The 24,026-nt window shown below is 37.8% G+C and overlaps 1 protein-coding gene across 1 annotated transcript in view; it reads left to right on the plus strand.

Moving 5' to 3' along the window:
- Nucleotides 1–23,813, plus strand: part of LOC149228309 (uncharacterized) — a 68,820-nt gene extending 45,007 nt beyond the window's left edge. The window contains exons 7-9 of the mRNA XM_089378149.1: nt 22,882–22,992; nt 23,223–23,304; nt 23,409–23,813. Of these exons, the coding sequence (XP_089234275.1) occupies nt 22,882–22,992; nt 23,223–23,304; nt 23,409–23,467 (252 nt within the window). The 3' untranslated portion in view covers nt 23,468–23,813. The remainder of the gene's footprint in view (nt 1–22,881; nt 22,993–23,222; nt 23,305–23,408) is intronic.
- Nucleotides 23,814–24,026: the final 213 nt, after the last annotated feature.

Raw genomic sequence — 24,026 nt, forward strand, 5'->3', positions numbered from 1 at the left:
ATAAAGTCGATTTGGCCCCCAAGTCTCTAAGTCAAAAGTGTGGGGCCCTCTTCCTTAGTCAAAATGTGCAAAATTGTGTAGCAACACCCTGTTACTAATGTGTTTGAGAAGGGACATGACATAATTTCATTAACTTAGAAAAATCAATGCATAGATATAAAATACAATCAAAGACAAACAAACCTATGGCTACAAGAAGAAATTATAATGCTGATTTAATAAAATTTTTTTCCAAGGAAAACCTCACAGTGAAACCGAAGTCATGCTTCACTACTTTCGTGGAGTAAAGCCATCAGTGTATACTAGTGTTCCTCACTTGAGGGGATTCAAACTAGGCATTCATTGGCACAGAACTAGCAGAGTGTCCAACAACGTCGATGCTAGTGGTTGAGTGAACGCCTTCAGCTTGAAATGCTTGAAATAAGGTCATGTTTGGTCAACTGTATTGGGAGATGTTAAAAGTCAAGCTTGGGTCCTACAAATATAATTCGTGGGGGTATACCCTTTATGTGCACCTTGCATGTGTTCTCGGATGGGCTGGATGAGCAGGAGAAAAAACCTCTTGGTTTCTTGTTGTGCTGCAGGATCATGTGCAACTAATAATTAACATTTAGATTGTATGATAAGCAAATATAATTATTTTCTACTTAGTGCTTATTGTTTCCTTCCTACTTAAGAGAAGTTTTCTTGATTTTATGATGGATATCTTCCACCATGATGTCTTGAGTAGTGCTTGAAGGAGAATTATGATATATTGTCAATGGAATTGTGTAGTGTTGTTGGAGATGTATATGCCATTTCTATAGGCCGTGATAAGCATACATGCCTTGCAACTCAAATATATTTCGTCTTTTGGAAGGGCTAGGTTGCATAACGATGGAGATGTTGCATAGTTTTAAAACTCCATTTTCTTCTTGAAAAGAGGAATTATGATAGTTGAAAGTATAAAATAGGTATTTAGTGAAGCTTCTATAACTAGTGATATTTTAAAATGTTACATTGAAAATCATGATATTGTAGGTAAAGAACAGGCTAGATGGTTTTGTTGCCAAGAAGAGGATGTCGCCCACTTTGAATTAGTCATTCCATTAGTGAAATACTATCATATGTCCTTCCTTCTTTAGAATATTAGTTGAAAGGAGTCAATTTCATATTTGGGACGCTATTCTATGCTGTAGGGTAAAATGTTGGTGTTGAAAATATAGTTGCCAATACATGAGAAGTATTATGATGGTTGTTGCCTTAAAATTGCGTTTTATAATTCTACATTCTAACTTCTCGGTGTGTGATTGACTAGTCATTGATGATGATATTGAATGTTGTGTGAACTTGAGCAAATGAGCGATGTTAGATTCCTTAGTGACGTCACACTGAGAAGGAATAATGTCTTTTGGCTCTATAGGAGAAATGGTTGAGCAATTCCCCTCTTTTCTGATTTGATGGTGTTGTCTTATCATGTGTTGAAATTTCTTATTGGGTGTGGAGAAAACTTCAGCGCTAGTTAGATGCATGCATGGGATTCTCTAGTTAGATGCATGCATCTCATTGACTGAACATCATGTTTATTCTCTCTTTAGTTTGTTTTACATGCAAAACATTCACTATATGATGTGTAAGTGTAAAATACTATAAATATGTGTAGTTGCTTAGCAATGTGCAGAGCTTGGATTTGGTGCCTTGTAATTCTTGTGTTATGTTGTACTTCTTCTCGTGTGCTTGAAATCTCTCTTTTTATTTGTATCTCATTTATTTTTCTTACATTTGGTATTCGAGCCAACAATTTCAAGCATTGTGTTTCTAGTAGGAATTGCTTTCGCATAATCTAGAAGAACAAAGATTGAAAAATTTGACGGGTCAAAAATTCAGTTTGGCTAATGTTCTAGTTGAAAAAGGATAGAGGGTTGCATTTGATAGGATGTAACCTCAAGGACTCACTGATGGCGATTGGCTAAAGCTAGATTACAAAGCATGCGCCTTCATTAGATTGAGTTTATAGTATAGCTTACTAGACTCTATAATGTAGCTTGCTAGATGCATGGGAATGATGGGATAATATGGTAAGTGCAAATTTTAGTAAAGCAAATGTTTAGATGAAGTTGGATGAGTTCATTGGGAAGTTGTATAATGAAACAAGGTCCATAGAAGGGTGCGATGAAAATGAAACTCTTCTCACAAGAGGTTGTTTGAGATGTCAATCTCAACCTAAGCCTAGAGAAATAAGATAATATAAGATAAATATATCAATGTCCAACGGGTGACCATAGAAGTAGGTCAATGGGATTGCATTAGCTACAAAGATGTTCGTGCAAAGTGGGAGCACTAAAGTGGCTACTATGTAAGAAAAAATCAGGAAGTGAAAGGGCATTCTAATTTAAAACCCTAGAAGGCCAACTCCAAAGGCTAAAGAGGCAGTCCAAGAGCAGGATGTACAAGATGAGTGGCTCATTAGCCTACGGTACCAGTCGTAGGAGGTGATCTTTGAACACTAGAACTCTCTCTCCTAACATCTTAGGCCGAACAAAGAAAACTCAACATAGATGTCTATTCAAAAGAATAGTGGGGTGAGGGAGCTTGAGTGAATACTATGTGGTTGTTTGGAAGGAAGGGTCTGTTGCTGAGGTTTAGAAGATCTCAACTGGTGACTATATTGTCTTTTTGAATGAGGTTTGATCAAGTTACTGTGTAGAAAATCAACAAAAAAGAAGTCATACAGGGTGGTCTATTGGAAATTTGGGAAAGGAACATTTTGGAGCTAGTGTAAATAAAATTCAACTAAAGAAGATGAGAAACCCACAACAATGTTTTAGAGCTCTGAAAAGGTCAAGAGGAAGGTGACATGTACTTGTAGGGACATAGGTACACTAAAAGTCTTGGTTATTAGAATTTAGAGTCTCATTTTCTGTGATATTGCTATAGGCAATGGTTATTTAATTACAAGGAATATAATGGCATAGAGGTATTCTTGGGTGACAAACTTTAGTTATTTGATTGTTGTTTGTGGAGGTGTGATGGTTCAACTCTCTGATGGAATAAACAAGAGAATACTTTGTGTGGTGCATGTTACCACTCAATCTAGTAGGGGTCCTAGGAGGGGTACCTAAGGGACAACTACTAGACCAAATGACAACAATGGGACAAAGACCCATTGTCACCTCAGTCAGTGTCCCTTGCTCTGTACGAACTTTCACTGATGGGAGGAGTCTGGTATAGGGGAAATCACTTGAATGATATTATCAATGGCAAGGTGTGATGTGATTTCCAAGGCCCATTCAAAGGAGAGACTCAAATAATGGTTTAATGCTTCAAAAGGAAGCTTAATGGCTCTCCAAGAAAGACCTAAAGAGAGAAAATCAAGACCTAGTGATTTGCAATGATATGAGAATTTAGATGCATCTAGAGTCAATATCTCCAAAATAAAATAAGACCTCTCAACAAGCTCTTTGAAGTAGACAATTGCTTCTATGATAAGTGTTGCTTAACTTGAGAGACCTTGGATGGGTCCACACGAGACCTAGGTTTTTAGGATTGATCATGAAAGGGAGACCTCCTAGGAGGACACTAGGTCAAGGTAGGACTAAGAAAGGGTTGGAAATGATCAAGCTTTAATAAAAGACAACCCTCAAGAAAGCCTCTCACTATGACATCAAAGATAGGTCTTCAAAGTCCGAGCTAGGGTTTGACTTTTATCATAAATGAACCGTTTAAATGTAGTGTAACCTTGGGGATCTCTAGAAGGAACACCAATGCAGAGATTGGTCCAAGCGGAATTGAAAGATCACCCTTCTAAGAGATTTTGCATGATGCCCTAGCAAGGCCGTACAAGTGAGAGTCTGGAAATTAAAGGAGGAAGGAAAAATGGTTTAGGGTTGATCACCAAGGATCTAGGACCAATGCCTAGCTATTGGGAAGATTGGAGTCAAAATGATCAAGATTCGGGAACTTCACTCTTCAAGGAGGCCTAAAGAAGCAACTTCACTAACCCTATGGATGTAACTACACGACAACTTTAGACTTTTATACTTCGATGGCAATTGTTATGGAGTTTCGAGGATGCATATGCAAATAATCCTCTAGGAACATTCATTCATTCTTTGTCCAATGAGTAACACATGCAAAAATCTCCAATAGTTTCAATGATTCCACTAATTCACATTAATTAGGGCACATTATTTCACCATAAGAAAATAATTCCATGCATTAGACATCCATTAAAACAAAAATATAGCATTATATTGCACTTACAAGACAAAGAAGAGTATATCCATCCAAAATCTTGCCAACAAGAAGCTCCAAGAGAGCGAAAATTTTCCACACATCAAAATGCATTTATTCATCCAAATCATTCCACAATTGCAGGTCCAAATTCTTTAGAGAGAGATATCCCAAATCCAAGTGATGATGAGTTACAAAATGAGGCTCTCTTTAATTTATATGAGCCTCTCACAAGTTTGAATGGTCTAATTAGCCTAATTAAGCCCCTAATAATTATTTTAATGTGAAAATAGCAATAACTTTGGTGGCAAGCCCACCAAATAGATCAAATGTGTAAAATAAGCTTTCCTAATGAAGCTGAAATGATAAAATAGTGGTGCAAAGGGTCATTAGAAGGCCAAGATGAGTCCTCAATGTGCCATGATGAAGAGGAGGGCTCCAAAATGATGATCAATGGGGTGACCCCTTGATTCCCAAGCAAAACATCCTGTGGTGCTCCCAAGTGGCTGTGGGGCACAATCGATAGACTCATGGGTCTCCAATGGCTCAATAACAAGTTGATGCTCCATCAGTGAGGGCCATGAGATGATTTGGGACCTAAATCAACTGCCAAGTGCTGGGTGCATGTGTGTGGCCAGTTTGGCAGTGTGGTCCAAGTGCATCATCATCTCTGTATGGCTGGGGCACGAGCAAGCAATGTGTGGTGTTGAAGAAGCCCATGACGTGGCAATCAATGCTCTGCTGTGGTGGAGGCCCATGGCTCTCAACGCTCACCCTACAAGTGCCATTATGACCCTATGGAGGGCTTGGATCCTGTATAGGGAGGCCAAGTCCAAGATGAAGACCCACCTACAATACTGTAGAAGATCCAATGTGTTTACTCACCTTCCAGTACAACTAATCATTAGTGCAATTGAGTAAATAAGTTTGCTAATCATGGGTAAAAGTGGATACTTCATAGTTGCATGCCCTTCCAAATGGACTTTAGGATGTACACGTGTTTCCTTTCTCGACAAGAGAGGTTAATAAAGGACCCTATTAGGTAGTTTCAACCTCTAAGGGAGAGACAAGTCGATGATACATCCATCAAATGGAAGGTGTCATGTGAAATAATGATGGGACAGAGTGGGGGCAAAAGGGAGGGCTCCAAGTCACATGCCACGATACAAGGGTAGCTATAATGAGAGAAGGCCACACCTTGGGTGTATGAATGTGGGAGGGAGCAATCATGGTACATGAGTTATCCTGACCTTTGTTTTTCCACCCTTCTTCATATATCCTTTGCCTTTCATTGATTTTTCTTCCTTTCACTACTCGGGGCTCTAGGGGATGAGAGCATGATGCATATGATGTAGCAGTGATTACCCCCTTAAGTGCTGGACTAGTTGATGGCTAAAATTAGCTATCTAGTGGAGTTAACTCTAGTGTCTGTCAGTTAACTGATCTCTCGTCCTAGAATAGAGATAGACATGAGTTTAGTTGAGTAATTGACTTTGTGTTAACTCAACTTACTCTTAGTTAACTGTAGTAGCTGCTAAATTTAGTCCTAGTAGGTCATGGAATTCGAATTGCCCATTGAGATTGAATGAAGGCACAAATCGTATTTATTATGGTACACAGGTTTTTGTGAGCAAAGCTTGAGAAGCAAGTAGAGCAATTCTCTTGGGAATTGCACAAGGAAATAGGGAATTCTCCTATATTTTATGGAGGATTTGCACTAGGAAATAGAAGCCTCCTAGAAGGCCTTATTTGCCTAAGTGTTGGGTAAGTGTTGTAGAGAGTTGATCAGTATTGCAGCAGAGCTTCAGGCTTGAAGCAATTTCTATGTAATAGATGAGATTGCTTAGTTGATTCAATACAAGCAAGCAAGGGTTTTTCCCAGTTGGGTTCCCCAGATAAATTTTGTGTTCTATGTGTGATTGTGTTTCTATTCATTTTTTTCTTTCTGCAAATTTTTGGTAGAGAAATCTTGTGTGTTTTGTGATCAGTTTGCTCTCATCTACAGTTGTAAGGTTTCAAGGATTTTCTACATGGTATTAGAGCTGAAAACAAGATAAAGACCGAGTTCCTTGATAAGATTCAAAGTGCGTTGGAGAGAAGATTAGTTGGTGCAGGAATTCTACAAGTGCAGGAATCATGCCATCCTATGGTTTGAGGATGCATGCCCTAGAAGAGACCTCAAACATTTGTGCATGAAAGGACAAAATGGAGGCCGTGTTAGATGATAATGGGGTTTTGGAATACATCAAGACTGATATTCAGTCTCACAGTTGCTTGAGTTAGCTTTCAGTTAACACGTGTGATGTGGCCTATCACTGAGTTATTGTTAGTTAATTCGAGTTAGATGGCATGCAGTGAGTTGTGGACTAGTTGATGGCTAAAATTAGCTATCTAGTGGAGTTAACTCTAGTGTCTATCAGTTAACTGATCTCTAGTTCTAGAATAGAGATAGACATGAGTTTAGTTGAGTAGTTGACTTTGTGTTAACTCAACTTACTCTTAGTTAATTGTAGCAGCTGCTAAATTTAGCCCTAGTAGGTCATGCAATTCGAATTGCCTATTGAGATTGAATGAAGGCACAAATTGTATTTATTATGGTACACATGTTTTTGTGAGCAGATCTTGAGAAGCAAGCAGAGTAATTCTCTTGGGAATTGCACAAGGAAATAGGGAATTCTCCTATTTTTTAGGGAGAATTTGCACTAGGAAATAGGAGGCTCCTAGAAGGCCTTATTTGCCTAAGTGTTGGGCAAGTCTTGTAGAGAGTTTATCAGTATTGCAACAGAGCTTCAAGCTTGAAGCAATTTCTATGTAATAGATCAAATTGCTCAGTTGATTCAATACAAGCAAGCATAGGTTTTTCCCAGTTGGGTTCCCCAGATAAATTTTGTGTTCTATGTGTGATTGTGTTTCTATTCATTGTTTTCTTTTCGCAAATTTTTGGTAGAGAAATCTTGTGTCTTTTGTGATCAGTTTGCTCTCATTAGCAGTTGCAAGGTTTCAAGGATTTTCTACATTAAGGATGGGTAGTTCATCGCCCACCAGGGGTTGGGACAATCATGGGTTCCTTAATGATGCAAGGGGCATTCATAGGGGCCCTAGGAACTAGGGGGTGGCCATAGTGACAGTGGGTAGAGCTCATGTTCAATTTTTTCCCATGCGCTAATTTTTTAATGTCCCGACCATCTTTTTCATTTTGAGGTACATTTCTTGTTGTAAGTGTCCAAATTATGCTTTTATCTTTCTTTTTAGCTGCATCAACCTTCGAGGCATCGTTCCAGGTCCGACCCAAAGTGTGGAGAAGGGGAGGGGTAGGCTAACACCTTGTGGACCCAATGGGAAAATGTGGATCCAGATGGGAAAAATGTGAAAAAGTGTTATAATGAGTGGAGGGGAGTGAAAGATATGGTGTTGGGAAACGAGACCATGCAACCAAAATTAGGGTTTCTGTTATGAAACCAGCTCAAAAAAAGATAGAATGGATAGATCAACGCCTTAGAATTCAGCCTCTTCGAGGGGGCAACCTCATTTACATTACATAAATGAACAATTCTTGGATGATTCAAATGACAAAACCTCCTTTCTATATATAGGAGTCTAAGGAGTCAAAATATAACCCAACCGACCTAACAATAATAATATAAAGCCACAAAAATAACAATAGAGAGATTCTATGGGGCACAGTAATAACAATATGGGGACAATAGGGGCACAACAATATTAATAAGGGATACAACTACAATAGTAATGGGGTAATCACTAGTATTATAGGGACCTAACATGCCCCTTTCCTTCAAAAAAGTGTTGTCCTCAACGCTTGAGTAGTTCTGGATGCTTTTGTATAAAATTTTCATCCTCCCATGTGGAATCTTCAGCGGATAAGTTCTTCCACTTGATAAGATACTCCGAAATTGATTGATTTCGTCGCTGTTGAGTTCTTGTTTCTCTGACTGCTTCTAGTCCAATATAATTTTTCCTTCCTCGTCAAGTTCTGGCAATATTGTTTGAACTGGGAGCTTGTCACCTATAACCTTCTTAAACATGAAACATGGAAAACTGGGTGCAATCGAGAAGTTGTAGGAAGCTCCAATTTGTAAGCCATAGTACCAATCTTTTGCAACACCTTGTATGGACCATAATACTTTGGTGATAATTTATTATCCTTCTTAGCTTGCTTGAGGGACATTTGCTTATATGGTTGTAGTCGTAGGAATACCCAATCACCTCATCAAAACTTCTTTCGCTGCGATGTTGATCTGCCTGTTGTTTCATTCTATTCTGTGCCAACACGAGGTTATCCTTTAAGAGTTGGAGGACTTGTTGTTGATGTTCGATGTGATGTTGCACTACTTGAACCTTAAAATTTTCTCTTAAATATGATGTGATGGATGGTGGCTGATATCCTTAAAGTGCCATAAATGGGGTCATTTTTGTTGTTGTATGGAAGGAAGTGTTATACCACCATTCAGCCAGAGGCAACCATTTGACCCATTGTGTCTGTTTATCAGATACAAAGCAACGAAGATATCCTTCCAAACATTTGTTTACTATCTCAGTTTGCCCATCAGATTGAGGATGATAAGATGAGCTATGAGCTAACTGAGTACCAAGGCAAGAAAATAATTCTGTCCAAAAATTTCCAGTTAAAATGGGATCTCTGTCACTTACAATAATCTTTGGTTTTCCATGTAGCTTTTGAATTGTTTCCATAAATGTAGTAGAAACTGTACTGGATTTAAATGGATGTGATAATGCACAAAAGTGTGCATACTTGGTAAGTCTGTCAACTACCACCATGATGACACTCTTTCCCTCAGACTTGGGTAAACCTGTGATTAAATCCATTGAAACCTCCTCCCAACGTTGGCTTGGAATGGATAAAGGTTGTAATAGACTCGGTGTCTCAATTGTTTCAACTTTATTTTGTTGGCAAACCAAACATTTCGCCACAAACTTTTGAATATCCGATTTAAGGCAATCCCAAAAAAATTCCTTCTTAACCCTGTGGTAAGTTTTTAAAAATCCTGAGTGCCCTCCTAAGGGAGAAGTGTGCAATTCCATAAGAATCTTTTGTTTTAGTTGGGAATTCTTACAGAGGTATAAGTGATCTTTGTACCATAACGAATCATTTTGCCAGCTAAATGTATCAGATGTACTGGAATCTTGTTGTAACTTTCGAATAAGTGCCCACACTTCTTCATCATTTTTCCATTCCTCCCTTGCTTCGTTTATCCAATCTGGTTGGATAATAGAAATAGCACAACAATGCTTCCACATCCTCATCCTTTCTTGAGAGTGCATCTGCCACCACATTTTGCTTCCCTTTTTTGTAGATGATTTCAAAGTCATAACCCAACATCTTTGTGACCCACTTTTGTTGCTCTTCAGAGGATAATCTTTGTTCTAAAAAGTGTTTAAGGCTATCATGATCCGTTTTTACCTTGAAGTGTCTTCCCATTAGGTAGGGTCACCATTTCTTAAGTGCATGGAGTATTGCCAACATTTCTTTCTCATAAATAGCTTTGTGTAAAAACTTTCCCTTGATTGGACGACTTTCAAAAGCAATGGGTCTTTCATCTTGCATTAAAACAACACCAATTCCATTTCCTGAAGCATCACATTCCACAATAAAGGTTTTTGTGAAGTCCGGCGTAGCTAAGATTGGTGCTTGGCACATTGGCTCTTTAAGATGTTCGAAGGCCTTTGTTGCTTTTGGAGTCCATGAAAATGCATCTTTCTTCAATAATGTTGTTAGAGGTGCTGCTATTCTCCCATAATTCTTAACAAACTTCCGATAATACCCTGTCAACCTGAGAAATCCTCGCAGATGCTTTATGGATGTGGGGATTTTCCATTCCTTAATGGCTTTAATTTTGCTACGGTCTACCTTAACTCCTTCATGAGATACAATATGACCCAGATATTCCACCTCTTGTACTCCAAAGAAGCATTTGGATCTTTTTGCATATAATTGTTTCTCCTCCAATAGTTGTAGCACCCTGTCAACATGTTCAACATGATCCTTCCAAGACTTGCTGTAGATTAGTATATCATCAAAAAATACTAACACAAATTTTCTAAGGAAGGGTTTAAAAATGGAATTCATTAAACCTTGAAATGTAGAAGGTGCATTGGTAAGGCCAAAAGGCATGACCAAAAATTCATAATGACCCTCATGAGTTCTAAATGCTGTTTTCGGAATGTCTTCAGTCTTCATTCTGATTTGCTGATATCCTGAACGAAGATCCAACTTGGTGAAGTAAATTGATCCATGCAATTCATCCAGTAATTCATCAATGATAGGAATGGGAAACTTATCTTTAATAGTGAGCTTGTTGAGCTCCCTATAATCCGGACACATGCGCCATGATCCATCCTTCTTGTGCACCAATACTACTGGAGCAGAGAAAGAACTTTGAGTAGGTTGAATTATACCCGCCTCTAGCATTTCTGCAACCATACGTTCAATTTCACTCTTTTGGGCATATGGATATCTGTACGGCCTGATGTTTGGAGGAACACTTCCTGGAATCAGATGAATAGCATGATCATGATCACGAATAGGTGGGAGACCTTTGGGAGTCTCAAATACCTTGGAATGATTGTCCAAGACTTTTTGGAGATCTGGAGAAATAGATGATTCCAATGTGGAAACATCTAGCGAACATAATTGTGCAATTACACTAATAGTTATGACGATTTTCCCCATGCAGTGCCACTCCTAAAGCTAGTAGCCAATAGAGGGCATCCCACGGGACTAGGATACAAGATTAACCACCAAGTTGGGACAAAGGAATAAGAGTACAATCCAAGAACATTCTTTCCGTCGAATCCCCCCACTAATCCATGTCCAAATGTGCCTATGAAAAGAAAGCATAAACACCCAATTACATAATGAAAATTCATACCTTCAGGGTTGGAAGGCCCACCTTCAAACATACGATCATAACAAATGGGCGAGAGCACACAATGGCTGGCTCAGGTGGCGAAGACTACTGGCACATCGAGCTATCTGATTGCCGCAACGGGCTGCTGGCTGCCTGTTGAAGACAAATCTAGGAGAAAATTTCTCCTATAGGGATCACCCATAGGTGGTGGGTAACATTGCATATTCTAGGATTGGCTTAAAGTCTCCTTTTTGTTAGCAATATGGTTGACATAGGGGTAAGGGTGATCTTCACAAACGACCATTGCAATTTAATAAGAAGTGATTTAGTCTTAGCTAGAGGAGAGCACATGGGAACTCTACACAAATTGGATGCAATTACGTTTGAGTATCGATAACAACAATCTAATGTTCATTGACATGTCAAGGCATCACTGGTACTAGAGTAAGTGCACTAACTCAACATCCAATTAATAATTTGACACTTTGGCATTAATGAATGGGCAAATTGGCAACCAAGCTTTGTGTGATTTGAGTTTAATACAAATGGTGTAGGGGCTAGAAGAAATAGGAAGTTCGTGTGTTCTTAAGTTCTATGGGAGTTGCATTTATGAAAACAACATGATGTAAAATTTGCTTCAAGCAAATATGAGACAAAAGAAGTTTTCAAATCGATTCATAGTCATAGCAGTAGATCATTTCGGGTTTCCTTTGTTGGAGGATCTATAACTTTGTCACTGCTATTGATATTTCTCAAGGAAAATGTGGGTATATGACATATGTCATGAAGAAGAGATAGACTGGGAAGTACATGGAAGCATTACAAGCGATAACCAAAATGACTATTGATCCAAAGAATTTGAGGGATTCTATCAAGATAGTAAGATAGCTTGGTACAAAACCAAGCAGTACATTATGCAACAAATTGGAGTTGTTGAGAGAATGAATAGGATGCTCCTAGATAAAGCTAGAAGTATGCAAATAGATGGTGGCTTATATAGGTGTTTTTGGGTAGAGGCAGTGACAACCACATGTAAAAAAGATAAAAATTAACATTCACTTAGATAGGTTTGGGCTGTCAGACATGTGCGAAGCCCCTTTGATGATGGAGAGAAACCAATTAGAAGAGGTTGAACACCTCTTTGTCACACAAACAAGGGATCTACATTGGTTGGGATTTGATCTTGGGCAATTCACATGATGTTTCCTCATTATCTGGCAAATAGATCTCCAATTTCAGTGCCCAATGATATGATGTCAAAGGAGCTATGGAATGGAATAAATCATTAGTGGCACATATTCATGTGTTTGGTTGCTAGGCATATCTGCATGTGCTCAATAAGGAGTTGTAAAAGCTAGATAATAGGACTATTAAATGCATATTTATTGGATATACAAATGGTGTTAAATGGTACAAATTGTGTTAACCCATTGAACACAACAAATAATATTCAAGGTGTTATCTTGAGAAGATAAATCTAAAGAAGTCAAGTAGCTTTAGGACAACATTATTAGTTCAAATAGTGAAGGTGTTGAAGAAATTGTAACTAGGTTCGGTCTTCATAAATGTAATTTTGATCTTTGTACTTGTAAAATAAAAGAATTATTATTTTTTGTCATTATCAAGAATGGGTTTCTTGCCCATTTGATAGGTCAAGCACATGTTTAAGTGCTTCTAGGAAAGTCAAAGAGTCAATGTAATTGTTGAAGACCCATGTGGGCATGTTACACTATGTAAATCTATGTATTAGAGTCAAAGAAATATGTCAAAAGAGATCCTCCAAAGCAAAGACAAGTCTCCTCTTCAAGTCGGCTCAAAGAAATGAAATTTTTGGTGCACTTAAGGACATGTCAGCCTCACTAGCTCAAGTTGGCCCAAATAGGAGGGACAAACTCCTATATATAGGGCAGTTCGACCTCACCAATAGACCATCAAGCTATCTTTGAAGTCAGCGAAGAAGAGGGTCAAGAAGGAGGTGCAAAGAAGAGCAAAAGGTTGCTTCTAGGCCAACGAAGAAGAGAAGAAAGAAATCCAAATTTTTGGGACTGTTTTAGGGCTCTTTTCTGTCACATGTGCGAAGGAGAAAGGGCTCATTCTGCTGCCATATCAGATCTGCAATTGCAGTCATAAGAAGTAGCTCGGTTGGGCTAGAAGAGATCAACAATCCAAGTCTCCTCATCAAGCGAAGAAGGGGACACCTAAAGCGAAGTAAAGAGGCAAGTAAAAAGGTCTATTTCAAGCCCTAGATCAGCCACACGTGCGAAGAAATCAGATCTGCAGTAGGGTTAAGAGGATCAGCCTCTAACTCAGAGATATACTAGAAGAAGAGGCTCATTATCTAGTCCAAGTGTCAAGGAAAAGGAAGATTTCCAAGCGAAGGAAAGGAAGGCATCAAAGAAGAGGTCTCTAAGGAGACCTAGGGTTTCTACAGTTGCTGGAAAAGGAGCGAAGGAAAGTGCCATTAGTTGCCGGAAGAAGTGCGAAGAAAGAGATCAAGGTGCAATATAGAAGGAGGCATTGATTGAAGGACAAAAATGAAGTTAAAAAAGAGAGATTGTGTCTTGTGCTTGGAGGATCTACTAGTCAAGGGTCTAGGGTTTGGCATTTGTCAATTGAAGCTTCAATAAGAGAAATTTGCAGAAGGGTTTTCCTCTCTAGGAGAGAGAGGTTTTGCCTTGGCTGAGAACCAACATCTTGTGTTCTTGTCTCCTTTTGTTTTGGTAACTGTTTGATGAAGTAAGAGAACACACACTAATAATAATAAGAGAAGATTGTGCTAATAAGAAAAGTAAAAGTACTTCACAAATAGTTATCATCGTCAGAAGAATCTCATCCTAACCTAGATGCCCTAGATTCTTCAACATGGTATCAGAGCTAAGGTGACACATCAAGGAAGGGCATCTCAAGAACACATAGAAGATCAAAGCATCAAGATCAAGAAGCAAGGGCACACAAAGGTTGAAACATCAGATCCATCAAAGACAAGGACGATTACTATCACCTCTCCTAGATCCATCAAGAAGGATTACCATATTGGGAACAAAGAAAAAAGAAAGCCCTCCATATAAAGGCATCTACAAGAAGGTTCATCCAAGAAGAGTTTACATCAAAGACTCATCATTTTCAAAGGAAGGTACTCAAGTCCAGGCCCATCATTAAAGATTTCCAGATCTACACTATGAAAAGTTTTCATCAACAAGCAAATCTCTCATAAGGCACCTTGAAGGAAGCATCTGAAAGAACTCCAAGATCTAAGAAGTCAAATCATCAAATCTTCAAGGAAGCAACATGATCTCTTCACAACAACTCTCTCAAGTAAGTTCTTTTATGTCCTCTTCTGAACATATTAAAATGTCTTTTTTCAAGGAAAGCAACAAATTGGTTGGGACTGCTAATTTCCTTGCATGGAAAAAGAGGCTTGATCTACTTCTCAAATAAAATGAACTTATGGACTATATCAAAGGGAGTGTCACTGTTCCTACTAAGGAACAAACTCAAGCCCTAGCAAAGTATAATAAGGATGAAACAAGGGCTCCATCAAGGACTATCTCATTCCTTATGTTTCCAAACTTGAAACATCTAAAGAAATCTATGATACACTGAAGGAGTTATTCTCAGTTAGTACAACTGGAGAAGTGATATTGTTGCGTAATGAATTGTATAAAATGAATATATCCAAGGAAGAAGGAATAGCTCCCTACTTCATGAAGGTCTATGAGATGAGAGACCAACTGGAAGAACTGGGAGAAGTTACGTTAGACAGAGAAATGACAACTGTAGTGCTTAATGCATTAACTGAGGAATGGGGCAACTTCACATCAAGTATATATGTCAAGAAAGAAGCTACCCCATTGAATGAACTTTGGTCTCTATGCAAAATTGAGGAGACTAGACTCAAAGCCAAAGATGATGTGGGATCAAAGGAGCAAGCATTTGTTGCTATGGCCAAGAGAAAAGGGAAATTTGGCAAGTTTGGTCCACAGAGAAAGGGTAAAAGAGATATGTCCAAAGTCCAATGCTTTGGCTGTCAAGAGTATGGACACTATAAGAGGGATTGTCCTAAGTTCAAGAAGGACAACAATAAGAGGAAACGAGAAGAAGCCCACATTACCCAAGAAGTGAAAGAAGAAGAGAAGAAGCAGAAGGAGGAGGACTCCAGATCTCTACTATGACTGAGATCAACTTCTTCACATAAGTCTTCTTTAAAGTTTTGGGTATCATAGGAACATGTAGCAGTAGGATAGAATGCATGGTTTATGAGAATGGCATCTTCAGGAATATAGGAGCATTATGTAGAGATAGCTCAGATAAAGATATTCATGTAGGAAGGATGTAACCATTGGATAACCTCATCAATGCATAAAGGAATGATCATGATCAAGAAGAATCATCTTAGAAGGCCACTATCATCAGCAGAAAGGAGCATTTGCAGGATGAGGACTACAAGGATCCTCCGGTGGAATCTTCAATAGAGGGTTCATGACTTTCAGGAAAAGCAGATGTCTTGATAGGAATTCCACTTATGGGGATTCAAGAAAGGATGATATGTAGGCAAGGAAAGATGTAGCAAAGCAAAGGAGATTGAGGTAATCTCAATCTAGGAAGTTGTCAAAGGAAGCTGAGATGATCAAGGAAAGAACTAAGATGAGGTATGTATGCATCTATGTTTTCAGTTAAAGTCATGTCATCATTTGTATCAATGAGCATGGGGAATTGCTTTGGTAGCATGGTCAAGAATAGGGTAGATCTCTTTCATTGAAGAAAATGCACGAAGGCATGGTTCACTCACTGATAAAGGTCAACATGAGAAATGTCCTCATATGGAGTATGAGGTGGTTGACTAAGAAAATCTATAAAGAAGCGTTTGAGATGAAGAGATTAGGAATAAAAGGACAACGTGGACACTAGGAATCAACATCCAATAGACATGTTGAGACATCTCCTGGAAGAAGGCACGAGAATTCTGACAAAGGAAGAAGAAGATCAAAGGACCCTTGACACCTAGAGAGGCCTTGGAGATATGAACATGCAGGATGCTAATGATTCAAGCCAACAAGATGTCATGATGGAAAGTCTTATCGTAAGGTACTATTTGATTTAATGCTATATTGTGATTTTTCTCGAGTAATATTTGGATGGGACCATGCGGGGCTACTAGAACAAGAGTTGTAAGTGCAAGTACAACTAGCATTCATGTGGTGGATGGAAATTCCTGAAAGAAGCATGATGAGAAAGAAGTAGCCATATGACGAAGGTTCCAGATATGTATTAAGAAGGCTACTTTCCATGAAGAAAGGAATGACATGATGAACTAAGAAGGAAAGTGATCGATCGCTGATGCCCTACAAGGAAGAAGCTCAATTGAATTTCATGACATCAAGGAAACAAATTGATCAAGCAGTTGAAGGACCCACAACAAGAAGTTGATGATGGATAAGGAGAGTCCCTAGTTGAAGAGGGAGCTCTGACAAGTCCCTAACTAAGAGGGAGCTTGGGCAAGTTCCTGGTCAGAAGGAACTTGGGTACATTCCTTTACAGGAATGGGCATATCTTCCCTAGCTGAGAGGGAGAGATAGACACAACATTCTTGTCTTCATTTGGGAAGAAAGAATGGAGGATTCGGTAATCATCTGGCATCTGATGCTCTTTGAGGATGTGTAGGGCATTCAAGAGAAGAGTAGGCAAGAGGACCAATATTCTTTAAGGGTTGGGAACCCAAGATAAGAATAGTCCTAGAAGGTCATACTCAGTGAACACCCGAGTGGGTATGTGTGAAAATTTCTGAATCTAACAAATCAGAAATCCTACTGTATTAAACCGATTTGCAATACCTACTTGTGTTCTTCATTTTAACAAGTTATTTTCTGAAATATTCAGAAAATATTAATGCAAATAAATTGTAGCCTACACCAATATGCAGATCAAGTGCTGAAAAAATAAATGAGACAACCACACAAGGGACACGCTTAATTTTGGACTAAACGTCCCTGGAAAAACCTAGTGTGGGAAAACTGGTGTAGCAGATATGAGGGTTTTATTATTAAGCAGATTTCTAAATACGTCTAGGGTGCCAAATCCGGCTCACCCAACAGAGAATAAACTCGACAAAAGTACCTCTATCCGGAGACAGATATTTTGGTGGATCCAACAACTGGATGAACAAACCCCACAGGTGACTGCGCTGTCCCTAGTGTTGTGCAGCGATGGCTGCTCCCAGCTCTGCGCTGGAACTGCATCACCTCCTCTAGGAGCTGCGTCACCCTCCCAGTGAGCCTTCCCAACTCAGAAATCGATCTGCTGAACTGATGCCCGATCTGCCTCACAGAAACCCCAACGCTGCCTCTAAGTGACCGCATCAGCCCTCCTGGAGCTGTGTTGTCTCTCTTTGTTGCTGCACTGCCTCTCTGTTATGATTCTCGGCCTTGGAAAAAAGTCCGCTGCCGAACTGCCCCTTTCTGCACTAGAAGCTTACTCCGAAATTCTCAGCAAACCACACCCCAAAATTTTGATCTAGCTCAAGTGTTGCTCTCTCTGTGTGTGTTCTCCAATTGACCCCAAGCCTTCCTTTATACTTTTCTTGTTGAGAAATCAACAGCCGTGATCTAATCTCTAATCAATGGCTAAGATTAAATTAGACTTGATCCTCATCACTTAGACGCTTCTCACCCATATTTACATTAATTCACTTTAATTATTTTAATTTCCTAAGTTTTAACTTAGGCACCATTAAAATTTAAAAATAATTAATTATTTGAATAACATGCACTTCGGGTGGAATTTCTCCTAACGATTTCTGGGTCTTGGAGATCTCATGTGTTCTAGCCCCTCCATAAAGTTTCAGAGCTAGAGCACATTCGATGCTACCCAAAAATCAACTGTATGTACCTTGAGAGACATTGATGAAGGTGTCTATAGTCATTGGTCTCGCCAACATTGTGCTTTGGTCTAATAAGAGAGAGAGCTGTCAGTCAAGGCCTTGCTGTGGAAACAATGTTGGTTACTATGATAATTGATCTAATTTCTATAAAATTATTTCTGTAGTATTTAGTTTTCATTTATTCCATTAATCGTTATTATGAAGCTGTTTCATAATCCTTTTTCTTTTTGGCTCTCCTTTATGTTGGCCTCAAGAAAACTCTGCTAGCATTAGAACCAAGTTGCAGCCATTTCAACATTAACTCTCTTTAGGCATAACCAGAATTAAATTGAAATGCAGGTAGGCCTTGTGTTTATAGTGAATTCCTGATCCAATAACCATGAAGAAATACAATATCAGAAGGAGAGAATTTATCTATGCCATTGTCAAGTTGCCAGTTTGCCATTCTTCTATGCACCACATATACTTCTTTGATGTAGTGGTTCTCCATCTTCGTTTCCATTCATTGATATTCTCTATGGATTTCAATCTACGTTGCCATCGTTGTTGAGACTTGTGATATTGGGTTCGCAAATTTTAAAGTTAACGTGATTGAGCTATTGGGTTTGTTGACCACTACGTGTCAACGACCCATAGCATTACACCCCATTTTTTCACAAAAGGGTTAGTGCTTGATCGATGTGTTCCTGCCATCCAACTATCATCATCATCATGAGGATCATGTTATAATGTAAACCCATTCTGCATGTGTATAATGTAAATAATCTCAGTAGATCCGTGTTGTGTATGTAATTACCTAGGTAAACCTATTTTTCTGGTGACGATCTACATTCCGGGAGGTTTTTTGTCTCACTGATCTATTCTCGGATGGTCGACAGAGTTTTCTTTCAGCCTTACCCCAAAGCCGGAATGGATTTTGTCACTGGGATCTTAGGGGAGTCCTAGTGTTTTAGATCGAGTCTATGTAAAAGTGATTTGGGAATAATCCTAACTATTTGGTTAGGTTATTTTATTACAAATTGCTTGATCTGCTAGATTATATTTATGTCGCAGAACTGGGTAGTCTGTGAGGGTCTTTTGCAAATGGGTTTTCCCCCTTGAGATATAAAAAATGTAAAAATCATGATGTAAAGTGTCTTGAGGGTTAGAAAAATAATTTATCCCTTCATAGGTTAATTAATTAAATTTTCTGGCCAAAATTAATTAAAATCCTAAGCTAAAAATTTAATTAATTCTAGGTCCTAGGTAAATTTAAATTCTCCGAAGGCAAAATTCGTTGGTCCTTAAAAATTAAATTTTAAGAGGTCCAAGGACTAAGGTAAATTGATTATTTTGTTAAATTTTAAGCCTTTGGTCCTTGGGGTTAAGTCAAACTCAAAATTTTGAGGAAATTAATTCAAAAATTTAATTTTTGAATTAATTAAAATATATTAAATTAAAAAATTCAAGTTTCCTTAATAATTTAAAATTTCGATGGATGAGATTGAAAGAAATTTTGATCCTCAACAATGGTCGAGATTTCTTTGACGAGGATTACTCGAACTAGCCATTGGAGGATTTATATTTAAATAGGAGGTCATTTGTCAGTCAAAAGCTCTGATCTTTGGATCGTGTACTAAGCGAAAAGCTCTCTTGTAATTTTTTTTATGAGCAATAAAGAAAGACTTTGGGGTTAAATTTCTGTTGGTGTTACTCCTCCTGGAAACACTGTAAGATGTGTAATTTTCATGCATAGATTTCTTTTTAGCCATTGATGATAGCTTTCTGAAGAGCGATTTGATCACAGGTATCTTGCTCAGTCATTGGGGTTTGAAAGATAATTTAAGTTTTGAATATAATAACAGGTATCTCTATTTATTTGAATTTTATTATCGTTTTCTCACTCTATGTTGATGGTTAAATTGAGTTTTGCAGGAAATCCTTGATTATTAGATCATCAAACGTTTGGGGAAGTTTTCGATGGAACCAATCAACTCCCGATCCGTGTTTTTTGAAGAGCCTAGCTTGATTTGATCTCGGGCTTATCATAAGATATTTTTTATGGGTGATGCATGTAGGGTTTTGAGTTCAATACCTCCTTTAAAATTCAAATTTTTTTGTTTCTTTGTTTTTGTGCTAAATCGGTAGATCTGGCTGTTGAGAGCTTTAGATCATCAGATCTTGGAGCGGAGTTGGACTCACACTCCCTTGATCTGATAGATTTGTCATCTATGTACATAGATTTGTAAAATTATTTTTAGTTTTCTGACTTGGGTTTTCTGGGTTTTAGTTTTTTAGGTCATTGTATATATCGTTTGGGTGTTTCTTGTTGTCTTGCAGCAATAGATCTGAAGGAGAAAATTGTGTAGAGTCCAGATCTAGGCCCTAAAGGTTAAGATCTGGATCTCCGGGGTTCATCAACATTAGTTTTTGCAGGGATCATATCTAGATTTTGCAATCCAAGGGTTTAAATTTATTTATTTTCAGATCTGGAAATTTCGTGAGGGTTTCATTAACAAATCTGAAGCAAGTGGATTCCATAATTTTGTTTTGATCTGGATAATTTCACTGGGGTTTCACTGGTAAATATTAAGCAGAGGTATAAGATCTTAATCTGGAAATTTCTCTTCGGTTCTTAGGCTGCAATTTCTCTATTGCCTGGGGTTCCCTAAGCAGAAAATCTTGAATTCGCCTTCACTGTTGTTTTCTGGAAAATTTCAAAATTATTTTCTGAGTTTGGGTTTTAATTTTTTAATTTTTTATTATTAAATTTGGAAAAACTTGGGTTTATTCATGCGTTTTCTGTCTAGATCCGCGGCTCCTCCATTCGCTGCCATCAAACCCTGCAGATTCGTGTTTCTCCCTTGGCCTTCAAACCCTCGTTTCTGCTCCTATCCGCAACCTTTCTTGTTGCTAGATCTCTGCCCCTTCACCTCCTCTACCCTCGCTGCTAACTCTCCCTCTGTCTAGCTATCCTCCAACCCTTTCACGCATTTCCTCAAGCCTACGCCATCCCTCGTTCCACTGTTTTTTCTTCATACCCTCACGCAGCCTTTCCTCCTCAAACTGCAGTTAAATCTCTCACGCTGCTCCATATGTTGTCTGCTCTTCCTAACCTGCCCTTCTCACCATTGCTGTCCAGCCTTTCATGCTGTATCTTAACCCTTTATTTGCTCCTCACGCAGCCATCACCGCAGCTCGAACCCTCCTCCATCCGTCGACCTGCAAAAAACCCGTCGAGCTCATCTCCAGTCCATCCTCCCATCGCAGTCTCTCGCTTTCCCTTCGAGCTCTCCTTCCACCATCCGGACCTGCATTCAACAAAACAACATTTCGATTTTTTTTTTATTTGCATAATGTATAGGTTTATGATTTGAGTTAGGGTTAATTGTAACACATTTCGATTTTTCTATTTGTTTCATTTGTCTATATTTCTTTACTTTTACCATTGGGTTTGTACATTTTTTTTAATTATTTTCTTCTTTTTTGATTTTCGATTTCATTTAAAGTTTACTTCATTAAAATTTCATTTTTGATTTTATTTTACATTGTTTCATTTTGAATTTGATTTCTTATAAAAAATAAAAAAAATAAAAAAATTTAATATATTTAAAGATCTAAAAATTAAAAAAATTAAAAAACTTTTAAAAATCTAGCCTTTTGACATTTTTTTTTTCTAATTTAAAAAATTCATTAAAATCATAAAAAATTAATTAAAAATTCATAACATTTTTGAAAAACCTAAAAATCCTAAACATTAAAAAATTCTAAAAATTTTAAATTTGCGACTAAGGATTTAAAATGAAATAAATTAAGGGGTTTTCGCTCAAACATTAAAATTTTTAATGCGGCCTATGGCCCATAAAAAATTTCGATTTTTAACTCGTTGATTTGTTTTACTTCTTTAGTTATCGCCTAAGGAATAATTAAGATTTGAATTTGAAGTTCCTTAGTGTCATTAAATGCATGTTTTTCTATGGTCAAGGAGCAATAAACGTTTTAAATCATATTTGGCTTTTGAAGAAAGTCAATTGAATTTAGAATTCATCAGTAAAACCAATGAAGATAACCATGCAAAACAGGTACTGCAGGGTGAAGAAAAGGTGGTTAAAATGATAAAGGAAAAGACAACTGAAAGGAAGTTTGAAAAGTGGGAGGAACAGTTACTTGATGGGAGAAGACATAACCATAGGAAAACTCTATGAATGAGCGAAGCAAAATCCATAAGGGACCTAGAAGAATCTGGTATACAGCTTAATTATACATTGAAGTAGACAATATTTTACTTGCACTTAAGGAAATGACAAAAGAAATGATTACAAAAGAGTGTAATGATAGGAGACGCCTGTGGATATAGAAATTGTATAATCCCAACTTTATATCCACGTACTATTGTCCTAAAAATGGAAACCTGAGTTTGGTATGCATTTCCCATTTTTAATGGTGATTCTTATATCCACTAGTAGTGAATTTGGCAGACACCTTAGGACCACTAATACATAAGTTCTCCATCATCTATCATTTGTTCAACATATTCTACACCCTTGAGTGAAGCTAACGTGGTCCATGACAGACAATCTACCCAGCATATGTATTAGTTATCTTCAACTGTGGATCTCTTCAGTCAATGATTCTCAATCTGGATTCTGTCTCTCTTAAAATTTAAAATATTAAGCTCTCATCATTATGAATGTACTCTTTACTCCTTTAGGTGAACCCTATCTGTTCTGTAAAGATGCAAAATTGTTTGACATTACTTGTATGTGTTGTGCATTCTTTAGTTTCGAGACCAATACTAAAAACAAAGCTCTTGCTTGAGTTTGTGTATATGATACAGTGAAAAGGGATGTGGATTGAACATACTATTGTTCTTGTTAAGCATCTCGTAGTGCACAAATGTTATTGTAAGAGGCTGTTCTCTTTCAGGTGAACGCATGGCTTGAAGAGCTTCTTTGGGAAAGAAAGGGCAACATGGAGGTGTACCGCTGCAAAGGTGTTCTAAACATCCTCGGCTCCGATGAAGTTCACATCATACAGGTTGTTGATGGTTGGCTTATTGCATCTACATTCTTACGAGTAGGGGATGGATTCTTCCTTTAGTTTTCACAGGAATTTGATTCTCAGGTTGTGTGAAGACCATGACTACAATTTTAAACTTGGTTATAAATTAGTAAAACACAAGTTCTCTTCCCATGACAGAAAATTGTACATGTCAACTGTCTTAAGAAAACTATTGAAGCTGATTTGCGTTAACAAAATTCTGGCAGGCAGTTAGAGAGTTATATGAGATCATTCCAGGTCGAAAGTGGAAAGCAGGGGAGGATCGGATCAATAAGATTGTATTTATAGGCAAGATTTGTCATAGGCAACTATTTTCTGTTATTTGCTTGTCATGTTTTATTTCTTGGTTATTGAGGTTCTGGACTCTGAATTTCAGCTATTGCAATGTGCAGGTAGAAAATTGGATGTAAACATCATTTCTACATCGTTAAACTCTTGCCTTGCAAGGTGAAAGTTTTATCAAAGATTGCACCCTTTTGAAACTGTTGAAGCTTATATGCAACAGATAACTATGAAACAGATGACTTACATGTAATGAAGGCTCCATTTTGAAACTCCTGAAATGTAATGGTGGCTTGTTGAAAATGTCAGCAAATAGGCACTATTTTTTTAGCTATTACATTGTGAAACTTAAGAACAGCGACATGTAATGTTTAGTGCATGGAACATAAAAGAAGAGGAACATGGAATGTTTAGTTCACTCTTGGGTTTTTATTGCATGATAATTGCTATGTAATATCAGATTAAGTTAACAAAAATTAAGGGGTGGATTGGGAATAATCAATCCTTCAATAGTTTCTAAGAATTCTATGTTTTGGCTGCTGAAAATGAAGGATTTTATATTTTCTATAGCTATGAGACTCTAAACAATTTTGCAAACAATGTGTTGGTGAATATATGGTCGAGGTATGTAATGCCACTTATTGGCAATATCAGGAAAAATATCCGACAATATTGGGAAACTTAAAAAATACAAAAATACTATTTTTTTAAAGCAACAACAATATAAA

This window comes from Pinus tabuliformis, chromosome J (assembly GCF_031772625.1).
Source record: "Pinus tabuliformis cultivar Carrire ecotype Pingquan chromosome J, CPIR1, whole genome shotgun sequence".
NCBI lineage: Eukaryota > Viridiplantae > Streptophyta > Pinopsida > Pinales > Pinaceae > Pinus > Pinus tabuliformis.